General features: G+C 44.2%; 1 protein-coding gene across 3 annotated transcripts in view; it reads left to right on the top strand.

Annotated features, from left to right (window-relative positions):
• The first annotated feature begins 87 nt into the window (after positions 1-87).
• AGL (amylo-alpha-1, 6-glucosidase, 4-alpha-glucanotransferase) overlaps positions 88-10,820 on the top strand; it is a 56,440-nt gene continuing 45,707 nt past the window's right edge. The window contains exons 1-5 of one of the 3 annotated variants that reach the window (XM_025197381.1): positions 88-316; positions 405-554; positions 3,203-3,413; positions 6,718-6,884; positions 7,347-7,550. In XM_025197381.1, coding sequence (XP_025053166.1) covers positions 473-554; positions 3,203-3,413; positions 6,718-6,884; positions 7,347-7,550 — 664 coding nt within the window. In that variant the 5' untranslated portion in view covers positions 88-316; positions 405-472. The remainder of the gene's footprint in view (positions 317-404; positions 555-3,202; positions 3,414-6,717; positions 6,885-7,346; positions 7,551-10,820) is intronic. The other 2 variants (XM_006014996.3, XM_006014997.3) reach the window with 2 other exon arrangements.

The following is a 10,820-nucleotide window of genomic DNA, read 5'->3' as shown; positions in this document are numbered from 1 at the left end:
GTGCGGGCGCGGTCACGACCGCGGCCGGGCCGAGCCGAGCATCTCCGGCAGCTGCTCCCCCCTCCCCGCGCCCTGCAGCGCCCGCTTCTATTTATAGGGACAATGAGGAGGCGCCCGCCCCGGGGCACGGGGACAGCCCGCGGCGCCCGGGCGCTTTGTGCGGGGAGACTGACAGCGACAGCCCCTCCGCCCCCAGCGGCGGGCCCGGCCCCAGGGCAAAGCCTGCCGCCCTCACTCCCTCCCCTGCGCCCCGCTGCGGCGCTCCCGCTCTGCCCGCTCCCTGGGCCCTCCTAGCTGCGCCCAGGTGGGGGAAAATGTAAGTGCGGGTGTCCCACTGACAGGCGTCACCCCCACTAGGCCTCCACCGCTTGCCCTTGACTTCTGCTTCCTTCTTTCCCTGGTAGGGGCCGCTCTTCTGTAGCTGAAGGGAAATTGCCCCCCGTGACAGCGTGCAGAGCGGCAGAGTGCCAAGATGCCCCACAGTAAGCAGACGCGGGTTCTGCACCTCAACGAAATGGAGAAGCTGGAGAAGACCCTCTTCAGGCTTGAGCAAGGTCAGTGGCAATGTTTGCTTTTCAGCTGTCGGCTTCATTTCCAGCTGCGACGATTCTTAGGGGTCTTCCACCTCAGAGAATGTAAAAGTATTCGTGAAAAGTCCAGGACGGGGAGCTCTGTTCCCCACTGTCTTCTCTCTCGGGCGTCTGGTGCTTAGGTGAGGCTGCCCTCTGTCATAAAAGCGACCATTTCTGTCACATACATTGTTGGCTGGTTGGACTGTGTTAGCATGTAGCAACCCCAGTCAAGGACCAGAATGATTTGGGAAACCCTCTCCAGATAAAAGGCCAATTGTAAAGAGCAAAATCGGTCCCGATTAAATTTGAGTGTAGTTTAAGAAAGCACCGATGCTGCAGTGTAACTAGCACTGGGATCTGCCACATTGCTTCTGCCCTTTTATGGCTATCTATAAAAGTCTTCATAATCCAACTCTTTTTTGTGTTGTGTCACTTTGCAGTGTTTCTAATGGGTTAACCTGGTTGAAGAATATAACATATTATCAACAATAACAATTATTTTAAGTTGGGTAAGATTTGGAAATATAGGCTTTTCAGAGTACTTTTTTAATTTTTACGGTATTGCTTGCCAAGTTTACGTGTTAGTAAGAGCTCAGCATTATCTCTTTTTTGTGAGTGGCATATACCCTGGTGCAAGAGGCAAGGTTTTTTGGTGATAGCTTTTACTGGACCAACTGTATGGAGTGGGAGAGAAGCTTTTGGTCATAGAATGCCCTTCTAGTCTAATTTTAGCAGACTGTAAAGAGGATACCAAGGAGAAATGTCCTGATCTTTCAAAGGATAACTTTTACATTCAGTTTTTATAGTCACACGAGTTGACTTTAGGTAGGCACCTAAATCCTGAAACTCTTTTTATACCTCTGCAGTATTGTATAATTTTTTATTCACTAGCTGAAAGTACATATAAGAGAGATTATAAACTTCACTGGAAAAGGTTATTTAAATGTGCTTGGGTAGCTGAACTCTGATATATATTTGAGCTGGCACCATTCCACTTGATGAGCAACCCTTATTTATTCAAGATAGCACAGCTCAACAGTTTTACATTTTATATTATGTAGCACTTAAATTTCTGTGTCTGAAGATGGATTAGGATTATTAGTGATTATTAGGATATTAAAATGTATTAGTGATTATTAGGGTATTTTTAATAATTTTTTTTTTTTACTATGAAGCCACGTATTTTACTTTTTAACTGAAGAAACAAAAATATGTATCATTCTTTTAGTTGAGACTCCAGTCCTGCAGTTGACGGTCCATTGAAATCACTAGTTTTGCAGCATGCACAGTTGCAATGAACTGCAAGATTGGGGACTTGGTCAGTAGTAGCTACTCTCCTGCAAACACTAAACGCCTGCCCAACTTTACTCCTGTGAATAGACCCATTAGCCAAAATAGCCTAGTCAAGCCCAAGCTTTACAGCCCTGATACTAAAACCTGATTCATGGCAGGCAAGAACTTGCACTTGAGCAATTGACTTACACTTGCCCTTGTGGAATTCCATGTTCACCCAAGTAGATTAGAGAGCAGAGTTGAGGCCTAGTGGTTCCATTTTAGGGTATAAAACAAACCCAAAGCCCTTTAGACCTTTTGCAAACATAAATGAAGTTACAGACACAGCACCACATCCTGTAATTTAAAGGTTACTTCAGTGAGGCCCCATGCAAGTGGAACATTCTGTGTTCAGTAAAAATTGCAATATAGAGGACCTTTTTATATATTAAAAAGATAAGTTAAGGACTTTTGATTTGTTTCACTGAAAATAATATCTAAGTTATATCTTTATTCTTTAATAAATATAGACATTTCCAAACTTGGTCTTCCATTTCTCACAAAAAGTTATCTTTTGAATTCAGTTAAATTTAGAAAGAGACTGTAAACTCAAAGCCTAAACAATTAAAATAGAAAAATAAATTAAACCCCCCAAATTAAAATATTAAACGTAAATTTATATAGTACATATGGCAGTGTCCTTCTTATAGTGCTTGTGGTTTGACAATCATGTGTTCCTGTTGCTAGGGCTTTTCCCTCCCCTGTTGCTGTCTGAATGATCCATAAGTATAGGGGAAATTGACTCTGTATAATACTGTCCTGGAAATGGACAGGAAATTTGGGGAAGAAAAATTCAGTTGTTCTCTAATTTATGAATTATAGTAATCTTGGATGTTAAATTTAATTGCAAGTTAAACAGTTTTATACAGGATATATAAGGTGGTATTTGAAGTTGGCATTTTCCCTTTTAATTTTAATATGTGCACTCATATTGAGCTGGTTCTTCACTTGGTAATACTCCCGTGATCTCACAATTCTAGGATTATATTAAATAATTTTGTATTCAGGTAGTCATATGAAGTCAGCACTTTGAAGAGGATCAGAATTAGCGTGTGCCTTTTTAAATGACCAAGTTCTGAGTGGTGTTTGAATAGCCTTACATCAATATTATTTGCTGACGAGAGGGGCTAGTAAAAACCTCTCTTGTAACTGAATGCCTAGTATCTCTCTCTAGAACTACTGCATTAGTCAGTTAATCCAGTATTTACATTGTGGATTGGATGATCAAAAGATCTAATCTTTACTTTTTAAGAAATAGGATGGCTTTTAACATTTTTACCCCTCCCTCTTCTTTTAAGGTTTTGAACTGCAGTTTAGACTGGGCCCAACTTTGCAAGGTAAACATGTTACAGTGTATACCAACTACCCAGCTTCAGGAGAAATATTTGATCGTCACAAGTTCAGGCCACTGTCATGGCACAATCCAACAGGAAGAGAGGATGATTCTGACAAATATTGTAAGCTGGATCTTCAGATTTCTGGATCATACCAGTATTATTTCAGCCTTGAGTAAGTGAAGCTTTGTAGACGTATAAAATTGCAATCTTCTCGGTAGACATCTGTCTTAACCTCAGAAGGCCACTATTAGGAATAGAAGGATTTATTCATTCTCCTTATCAGTGTTGTCATTGGCCTTGCTGCTGAGAAACCTGTGAAGTAGGGGGGGTGTCAAACTTGCCTTGTGCCCGTGACCAGATCCAGACCATGGGCAAGATCTGGCCCAAGGCACATGGTGGTGACAGCTCTGGCTCCAACCTGGGGTATGTGGTGGCAGCAGCAGCTCTAGTTCCTGCTGCAGGCCCCATGCATGTAGCAGGATGGAACTGAAGCTGCTGTTGCCACCACAAGCTCCATGATGCAGTGGCAGCTCTAGCTCTGGCAGCTTCAGCATGTGGAAGTGATCAGGCTGGGAGCCAAGGAACTGGGGCCATGTCAGTGATGACCAGGGCTGTATTGGTGCTTGCTTTCCTTCTTGCTGCTAATTTGCCATATCCACTGGGGCCCAAAGTCCCCAGATTCTGTGGTAGACCATACCCTCCGACCATATCCCTATCTTCTGGTGGCTCACTGGTAGCCATATCTGGATTTGGCCAAAAGGCAATGTATTTTGACAGCTGTGCTGTAAAGGCTTCCAGTTGTTCTGATCATGTGATTACTTTTTGATGTTCAGTGTTTGGGGAGAAATATTGGAACATATTGAAACTTTAGTTGTTTACACATGTTGAAAAAGCAAACCACTTTTACAATATTCGAGAAAAACAAATAATTCCTTAATAGACTTGGAATTCGTGGAGGCGAGACCTTTAAAATAAATGTTGAAAATCAGCTTTGCTGTCTTGTTTCAGTGAATTCCCATATATAATGGTTACCATAGGTAGGAATTATGGTGTCCAAAGATATACAGCTTTAAGCCATTCACCTCTAACCCTATTAAGAGAGAGAAGAAAAATGATACAGTGTTAGGGCAACTGAGCTGGGAATTGAACCTAGATCTCCAGTGTCCTAGGCTAGGCCCCCTGTCAGGTTTGAAGAAGGCTCTGAACCTGGGGTTACCATTTGGTGAATGCTCTCTAAAAGTCTCCTTGTATAGAAGGTGGGTGACGGCACTACCACTACCAGCTGCTTTACTGGCTGTGATTTAAGAAAAACAAAACAAAATGAGACAGTCTTCTACTCCTAAAAGGGCTGACTTAGGCACTAACTCCAGAAAAGGGTTTAAGGCTGAGAGTCCTGATACAGCAGTGGTTGCTGTCTCAGGCCTGTAGGAATGTGCCTAAATCCAAGAAAAAGATAGGGTTTAAGATGAATTCCTTGCTTCAACATGTCATGCTTTTTCTGTTTGCCACTTTCAGTGTCCCTTCCCTCACATCCTGACTTTTATGGACCCTAGTCTTGAGGTGTCTCTGATGCACTGTACAGACCTCCTCTGATGCACTGTACAGACAGTTTAGGTTCCTAAGTTTAGATCCACTCTAGGAGCTTGGTACCTAAGTCCCTTTGCGGATCTAGTGTCTCTATACCTAATTCCCTGATAATAAAATGGAGAGAAAAATACTTCCCTACTTGAGAGAGGGGGTGGGCAACATACGCATGTTGACTACATAACTAATGAGGTAGTAGCTGCTTAGATGGTATAGAATTAAAACAAGATGATATTTGTTTGCTTTTAAGTCTGATGTGACACTAATACATAGGCTTTTGTGCTTCATCTGTTGTTGTTTCTAAGAGCTGCTAACTTGGCAACAAATTAAGAGTGCGGTTGACCAGCACACGTTCATTCAGGAAAAAAAGAGAAAGTTCTTCCAGTCTCTTATCCTGACAAGTGATTGGAAAGAAATTTGCAATTCCAATTTTTAAGGGTGCGCCAAAAAGATTTTTTTGGCTGATACTGAGGGCCAATTATTAACCAGCTGAGCTCAATGGGTCTTCAGGTGAACCTAACTGTGCACCTTCATTGATGAAAAGATTTAGGCTTTTGTTTATTCTATTTCTGAAAAAGGCACTGTTACAAATTTCAGAGATGATACTATGTTTTGGCTTCAAAATGAGGCAAGGTACTGGATATTAGGCCTGTGGGAAATGGCTAGTATTCGCTTCAGATTCCACCGAGTTGGGGGACAGTGATTCAATTCGGTAATTTGAATCACCATCCTGAATTCATTTGACTGAATCTGGTTCAGAGATTCGGGCACTGCCAAAATGGCTGAATCTCTGAATCAAACAGGCCCCATCCCCTGCCCGCTCTCCCAGCCCCATCAATGGCTGCCCCGCCTGGCCCCAGTATCCCAGCTCTTTAAAAAAATAAAATAAAGGCCCTGTCCTCGCAGCTCCTGCCAGGCGGGCGGGGTGATTCCTGCGGCTCCACACTGTGAGGGGTGCTCTGGCATGTGCTGCCATCTCGCCCCCTCCCCCAGCCTCTCCTGTGGCTGCCCTGCCTGGCCCCAGCTCCCGGTTCTCTTTAAAAAAAGTCCCTCACTCACAGCTCCTGCCAGGTGGCGGGGCGCGATTCCCCACTGCCTCCTACTGCGCACTGCATGGGGGGCTCTGCCACAAACCCCAGGGAGCTCTGATGGCTGCTGCACCAGCCAGTGAGTGGGAGCTTTTTTTTTTTAAGAACCGGGAGCTAGGGCTGGGTGGGGCAGCTATTGACAAGGCTGGAAGAGTGGGCGGGGGATGGCTCATGGCAGAGCCCCCCCACGTAGCACAGGGCGGTAGGGGGCAGCAGGATCGCCCCCCAGCCTGGCAGCAGTCAGTGACTGTGGGGCTTTTTGTTAAAGAATGCTGGGGCTGGGCAGGGCAGCTGCTGATGTGTCTGGGGGAGCAGGCAGGGGATGGGGCCTGGCGGGGGTCCCCCCATGGTCCCCTCTCCCATCCCCACCCCCTACTTACCATTACGGAATCCGGGTCTAGCTCCCTGTGGCAACGAATGGGGACTGCCTGAATCTCCGAATCTTTTCTGAATCTATTCGGAGGTTCAAATCGATTCTGTCCTTTTTATTGGTCTCCCGATTCAATTCGGAGATTCAACCACTGAATTGGGCTGAATCTCCTCCAAATTGAATCAGCACCCGAAGCTTTGCATAGCCGTACTGGAGATAAATATATGGATATAGTAAGTAAAAAGCAAAGACATTAAGTAAATTTGGCAGTAAGACTGAACTGAAAAATCAATAATTGTGATATTGTACTTTAACATGCTGGGGTAGATGGTTTTTAAAATACCAAAGATGCTAACTGTCTTCTGGTTCTAAAAATGATTGGTACAATAAGCATTTTGTTTTTTCCAGTGGTAACAGACTTAATTTTTTTCCAGGCATGAGAAAAGTGGTGGAGGTTACATAGTTGTGGACCCTATTTTGCGTGTTGGAGCTGATAATCATGTATTGCCTTTAGATTGTATAACACTCCAGACATTCCTAGCTAAGTGTCTGGGACCATTTTATGAATGGGAAGATCGGCTTAAAGTCGCAAAAGAATCAGGTAATGACACATTCTACAAAGTTGATTATTAAGGGATATAACATATTTTATCTTATAAGTACAACAAATTATACTGCTTAATTATATAGTTCATATGCCCTTTGGTTTGCAGTTTAATATTGGGATTAAGTTGTATAAATATCTTAAATCCACAGTGAATGCAAACTGCTCTGATTACTAAAATATTTGAAGTGCTGGAAGTTGAAAAATCTTTTATTTGTTTCATGGAAATGCAAAATTGCAGAACTGATGGGACTTTGGGCCAGGGAGTGGGGATTAAGAGTGTTTTAAGTATTGCCCTAGAAAAAAAATCCTACATAGTGTAACTTCTCATAATAATTCCAAAAGCCTGTTTTCAGAATATACTATGACTGTGTAAGTATTGTGTTTCTGTCAGAGAAGTGCTTTGTAAATATTGTAATATTTTCTTGCTTAATAAATGGTTTCTGTGTTTCTTTATAGGTTACAACATGATTCATCTTACGCCAGTGCAGAAGCTTGGACGTTCTAGATCAAGTTATTCTCTGGCTGATCAGTTAGAAGTAAATCCTGATTTTTCAAGCCCCAATTATAAGTGTACTTGGAGTGATGTAGGAAAACTAGTGGAAAAAATGAAAAATGAATGGAACATGCTTTGTATCACAGATGTAGTCTACAATCATACTGGTATGATTTTTTTATTTTTCTTTTTTCTTATCTCAAAATTTCTTATTGCCAGTTTGCTAATACAGTTTCAGGACTAATTTGTTTATTCCATTACTCCTTGTTTTGTTTTTTCCTTGGATTAACCTTTTAAAAGGCTTTTAAGGAGCTTAGTCATCTTTTATCTGCCCTCTGAAAGATGCCAGGGCATCTTTTTACATCAGTCTTGGAGACTTGTGTTTACTAAGATAAAGAGAATTTTTCATCACTTATTACAGTACTAACAGAGGTACGGCTGTTCAGTTGCTAATGGGATTTGCCATTCTCCTGGTAGCTTGCTTCTCTGGGTCAACCGAGAGCAGCACAGGACAAGGCAGACTGCCTTGCCCTGACCATAAGCCTCCTATAGCGGCTAAGTGCTCCCTGCCTCTTCTTGTACCCCTCAAAGTCAGGCCAGACCAATGCAAGGAACAAGTGTGTTCTGCAGCGGAGAACCAGAGAACTGGGAGGGTTCCCACTGTGGAAGAATGCCTCTCTGGTGCTAATCATCTGATTGGCAGGATGAGGAGACATTCTCCTGCGGCTGGAACCCTCCCCAGCTGTCTGAAAGCTGCTGTTTTTCAGCCTGCTTCCTTCCCAGGTAGGGGAGGGGGCAGGTGATCGAGTAATAGGTTCCCCTAAGGGTGGGTGTAGAAGAAAAAATGTCTTCTGGTAGAAATAAGTGTCTATATGCAGCTAGAGATCCCTGTATAAGCAATCTGTGTACAGTACACCATTGTGTATGTGCTTATATTTCATAACCTTGAACTTATTTTTATACACTGCAGAGCACAACTTATTTATTCATGTCAGGCTTCATTTCTTGGGTGAGGTCATGGTTCCTTGAGTTGAAAGTAAATTAAGTAATCACTTTGCTTAAGCAGACGGTCATTAGACGTTAAAACAATGTGATTTGGCCAAGGATAATAGAAATCTCTGTGAAAATGTGACCAAAACAGCAAGACTTTATCTCCTTATTCCCCCTACCACACTTCTTTTCAAATAAAATTCCCAAAACTTTTCAGTGGAAAAAACAGGAGTGTTTTAAATCTGTCTTATTTATCCTCTATTATAAGTAGATGATTGATCAGTACAAAGTTAGTAGTTTTAAAACTGGTCAGATAATTAAATTTCATGACATACTTAATGTCAAAAAGCCACCTGTGAGTTCAGTTATCATTAATTGTATGCATGTTAGCAATATTTCTGCTTTCCTATTTTGCTGGTTAAATGGAGAAGATGGGGTGATAAAGGAATGGGCACAGGTCCATGTAATATTTGAAAGTAAAGTTTAAGTAATATGTTCCCCTCACCCCATCCCCACCACATTCCAGTCTCATAATGGCATGCGTGCCCTTGGAGCCAGCTCTGTGATATGTCTTCCTTTTTCTCCATCTCCTCCCCACCATCAAATCTAATCTAAATATAGATTATTATGTATTATTTAAACAGCATCGTGAATGTGCCTTGTGGCATTTTGCAGCTAAGAGAAGGTCCCTGCTTAAGTAAAAGGCTTGAAACCTTAAAACTTAGTCATCTTTATAAGAGCTATTGATGTGAACATGCATTTGCAAAACAAGTATCTAGGTTTGAATATAACATACTAGTAACTGACAGCGCATGGAAGGAAACCCAAGAAAGGACAAGTGAGGACCAATGTTACTAATAAAATGAATTGCTTTTTCTCATCTCATTATAGCCAGAAACACATAATTCAGTGGTGTCAAAGGTATGGCCCATGAACTGGATTTGGCTTGTGGAGCCATATCATCCAACCCTGGTACTTGTCCCACGTGGGGCCAGTCAGGGAACCCCTCTCCACTGGTATGCTGGATTCAGTGCCTGCACTGGTTTGTCTAGAACACGAGCTGCATGTGGCACCTGCTTTAGGCAGCCTGGGTAAGGCACTACGTGCATCTCCAGTCATGCAACGGGTACCACTTATGGTACAGTTCCAGGCCAGCAGGAGTGGGCTTTGAATCCAGCGTGCGGGGGCAGGGGTTCTGTGGGTCTTCTGCATGTTCTGGCTGGTCTGGGACCTGTGCTATATGTGCCCTGGACCAACTGGAGCAGGCACCACATACAGCTTGTGTCCTCATATGGGTACCACATGTGGCACAGTTCCAGAGTGTATCCAGTGTTTTAGGGAGGGGAATGGGGGGAGTACAGTCTATGGGCCCTATCTGGTCCACAGGGCCAGCCCCCCACTGTTCATCGAGCCTGTGGACCAGTCCTGTACAGGCCAGATAAGTTTGACATAGCTGTTTTAATTTCTCTTAAGCCATTGTTAAATTTACATTGGAAATCAAAGTAGTATCAGCGTTAATACTCATTTGAGATAAATGGGAATAAGTCTCAGTTCTATCCTTTATGCATCCAGCTACATTGTGCAGGAAGACAATGTGTGAATTTCATTTCTGAAGCTGATCTCCACAACAGGAACAGCTAGCAAACTTCTGGTGCTTGTGTTTTTTTGTTTTAAAGCAAACTTTTCTCCCCATGGGCTGGGTGCATAGTGCCAGCTCCAGCCACAGGCTGGCTGTGGGGCTGGCAGAGGGGCCCCATCCAGCTGTGGGGGGCCAGGAAGAGCAACCTGGTCCCATCTCATTCTGGACACATGGTGGGGGGACAGGGTGGAGTGTCTCCAATTCAGATATCAGGGGCAGGCAGCCTGGTCCTGATCCAGACTTACTAAGGGAGTGTGGGGGGTCAGTTCTGCCCTGATCCAGGGGGAGGGACAGGGCAAGGCAGAACAGTTCTGATCTGGACATACCAGAGTGTCTCACCCTTTGGCAGACATGTCTCGTAGGGTGGGGGATAGCAGGACAGAGTAGTCCCAATCTGGATGTGCGAAGCGGGGTGGGAAGCACATCGTCCCTGATCCAGATCCCCAAAGGAGTTGGGCCGGGTGGAGTGGCTCCTATTTGGATGTGTGGAGAAGGCAGGGGACAGCGGGGGGTAGACCCAGCCCTGATTCTTCTGTGCCACATCCTGGGCAGGGTTGGAGTCTGCCCCTCACAGCTTCCCCTCTGCCCTCTCCTCAGCTGCCATTGTTTTCTGACCCAGTGACAATATGTAGGGGGTGCATGTGCACCCCCTGACAGGCAGTACTCCCCGCTTAGGTGACCAGCGGGGGGGCAGGCGGGAGCGCTGGTGCCCCACCTTATGAGCACTGGCTGCGGAGTGGGGGCACCAGGTGAAGTGCTGCTGGCACTTCCAGGAGTGATGTTCATGCTTCCGGTAGGCTTTCCGGTT

Source organism: Alligator sinensis, unplaced genomic scaffold, assembly GCF_000455745.1.
Source record: "Alligator sinensis unplaced genomic scaffold, ASM45574v1 scaffold647_2, whole genome shotgun sequence".
NCBI classification, from domain to species: domain Eukaryota; kingdom Metazoa; phylum Chordata; order Crocodylia; family Alligatoridae; genus Alligator; species Alligator sinensis.
The sequence above is the reverse complement of the archived record's forward strand: the minus strand, read 5'-3'. Positions and strand labels throughout refer to the sequence as shown.